We start from the raw sequence: 2,107 nt of genomic DNA, 5'->3' as shown, positions 1-2,107 counted from the left end.
TCAATACCTTTAGTTATAAAAACACAAATTATCATATATTTGCAGTCTTAGAATCAAAACTTATCAGAAATAAGCATATTTGTGCCTGTAAACATAAGTATTTCTTTTTCTGGTTATAGGTTTTCAAATATTTAGTTGTTAAAAAACATTTCAAATTTCTCTTAATATCTTTACATTGTTGATACATGCAAGTAAATGCATTTTGTATCTCTTTCGTTTAAATATAAGAGATATTAATTCTGAAACCTAACAAGGAATGGACACAGGAATTGAATTATAAATGTTTGTCACCTATATAATCTAACAAAAGAACAAACCTGGAGCAATATATTCAGCTGAATTGATTATTAGTGTTACTTTTAGATAAAAAAAATACATGAACATACTGAGTGCACTTTTCAATCCATTTCCTTATTGGCAACAAATATTTCCCTCTTTTTTAATTTAATGTTTGACTTATTTCAAATATGGATTCATTTCACCCATAAAATTAAGTAGTTTTATATCGGTATTGTCACCTGCTTGCTCTTCTTTCCTTTTCTGCTTATTTTTTGGTATGTATGCATGTATGCATACATATACACACACTCACATTTCCCCCCTGATGTAATGAATTCTGAATATGGATTTTGAATGCACATGTGTATTTCAAACTTAAAAGAATTCAAAATAAAATTAAACTTGTTTCAGATTAGAATAGTACAAATTATTTGTTTACAATTAAAATGTGAACATCATAGGTTAGGTTTTGATATTTGTATGAAATTAGTATTCCTGATTTTCTTTTTGTCATAAATGTAAAAAAAATAATGACCAAGTCCTAAATATATATGCACTTTCCTTGTTGCCTTCTTTTTTCCTGTTTTCTTCCATACAGGAAAAGCAACCAAAATTATGAATGACAATCGTACCACGCCTTCTGAATTTGTACTCCTTGGAATTTCTGAAAGAACTGATTTACAAGCATTGCTTTTTGCTCTTTTCCTGATAATCTACTTTTATATCCTAATGGGGAACATGCTAGTTTTTTTGGCCACTATTTCTAGTCAAGCTCTACACACTCCCATGTATTTTTTTCTTAGGCATTTATCTTTCTTGGATATCTGTTATACATCTGTCATTCTGCCTCAAATGCTTGTACACTTCTTAACAAAGAGGAAGACAATCTCATTCTTGGGATGTGCCATGGAGATGTTCTTTTACATTTTCATGGGAACTGCTATGTGTTACCTCCTGGCTGTAATGGCATATGATCGTTACTTGGCAATTTGTCATCCCTTGCATTATATGAGACTCATGACCAGGAGAACCTGTTTCCTCTTTGTCTCTGGGTGTTGGATCACTGGTCTGTTTGTATCTCTATTACAGACATGGTTGATATTTTCTCTACCCCTATTTGGTTCTAATGTTATTAATCACTTCTTCTGTGATATCTCTCCACTGATGAGACTGAATTACTCAAGCAATTTTATAAATAATGTGGAAAATATTCTAGCTGTATTCTTGGTTCTTATCACCCCATTTGTATTCATCCTGGTTTCCTATATTTTGATTATTGCTGCTGTCTCAAAGCTTACTGTACCAGCTGGAAGACGAAGGGCCTTAGGCACATGCTCTTCGCATATGGCCTCTGTTATCTTTTTCTATTGCACAGCTATGTTTGCTTACTTAAGTCCCAAGTTTGACCATTCTGATTCTTTAGGCAAACTCCTCTCTCTTATCTATACAATGGCTCCTGCAATGCTTAATCCTGTTATTTACAGTCTAAGGAACAAACCAGTAAAAGATGCCATAAAAGGAATACTAGCAAAATTCTGCATGAGTATGAAACATTACTTCTGTTGATTTGTAGATAATTCCTTAAAAAATAGTCTTACCCATCCAATTTTAAACTATTGTTGTCATTGTTACAATTAGGTAAATTATTTTATTTTTGAAGAAGATATATCTTAAACCATACAATATGTATTTGTAAATCTCACAATTCCTTATTTTTCAAAGTTTTCTTAAAGCCTAGTTTGTTACTTAAAAAAAGAAGATGCTTGTACCAATTGAAAGATTACATTTATTATAGCAGACACTTCCTTTAATGCAATGCCATCTGGGA

The 2,107-nt window shown here is 31.6% G+C and overlaps 1 protein-coding gene across 1 annotated transcript; it reads left to right on the top strand.

Annotated features, from left to right (window-relative positions):
• The first annotated feature begins 894 nt into the window (after nucleotides 1–894).
• On the top strand, nucleotides 895–1,845 carry LOC148046065 (olfactory receptor 5V1-like). Its single transcript, XM_087714474.1, has one exon. The coding sequence runs from the start codon at nucleotides 895–897 to the stop codon at nucleotides 1,843–1,845; it is 951 nt and encodes a 316-aa protein (XP_087570600.1).
• The last annotated feature ends 262 nt before the right edge of the window (nucleotides 1,846–2,107 follow it).

The sequence above is a fragment of the Thamnophis sirtalis genome, unplaced genomic scaffold, assembly GCF_051295495.1.
Source record: "Thamnophis sirtalis isolate CommonGarterSnake01/CBP01778 unplaced genomic scaffold, rThaSir2_p1.2 scaffold_4, whole genome shotgun sequence".
In the NCBI taxonomy this organism is placed as follows: domain Eukaryota; kingdom Metazoa; phylum Chordata; class Lepidosauria; order Squamata; family Natricidae; genus Thamnophis; species Thamnophis sirtalis.
Note: the sequence above shows the minus strand (reverse complement) of the source record. Positions and strands in the feature narration are given on the sequence as shown.

What these genes read in the sequence shown, in the direction of transcription:
- LOC148046065 (XM_087714474.1), top strand. Translation starts at nt 895, where the DNA reads ATGAATGACAATCGTACCACGCCTTCTGAATTTGTACTCCTTGGAATT.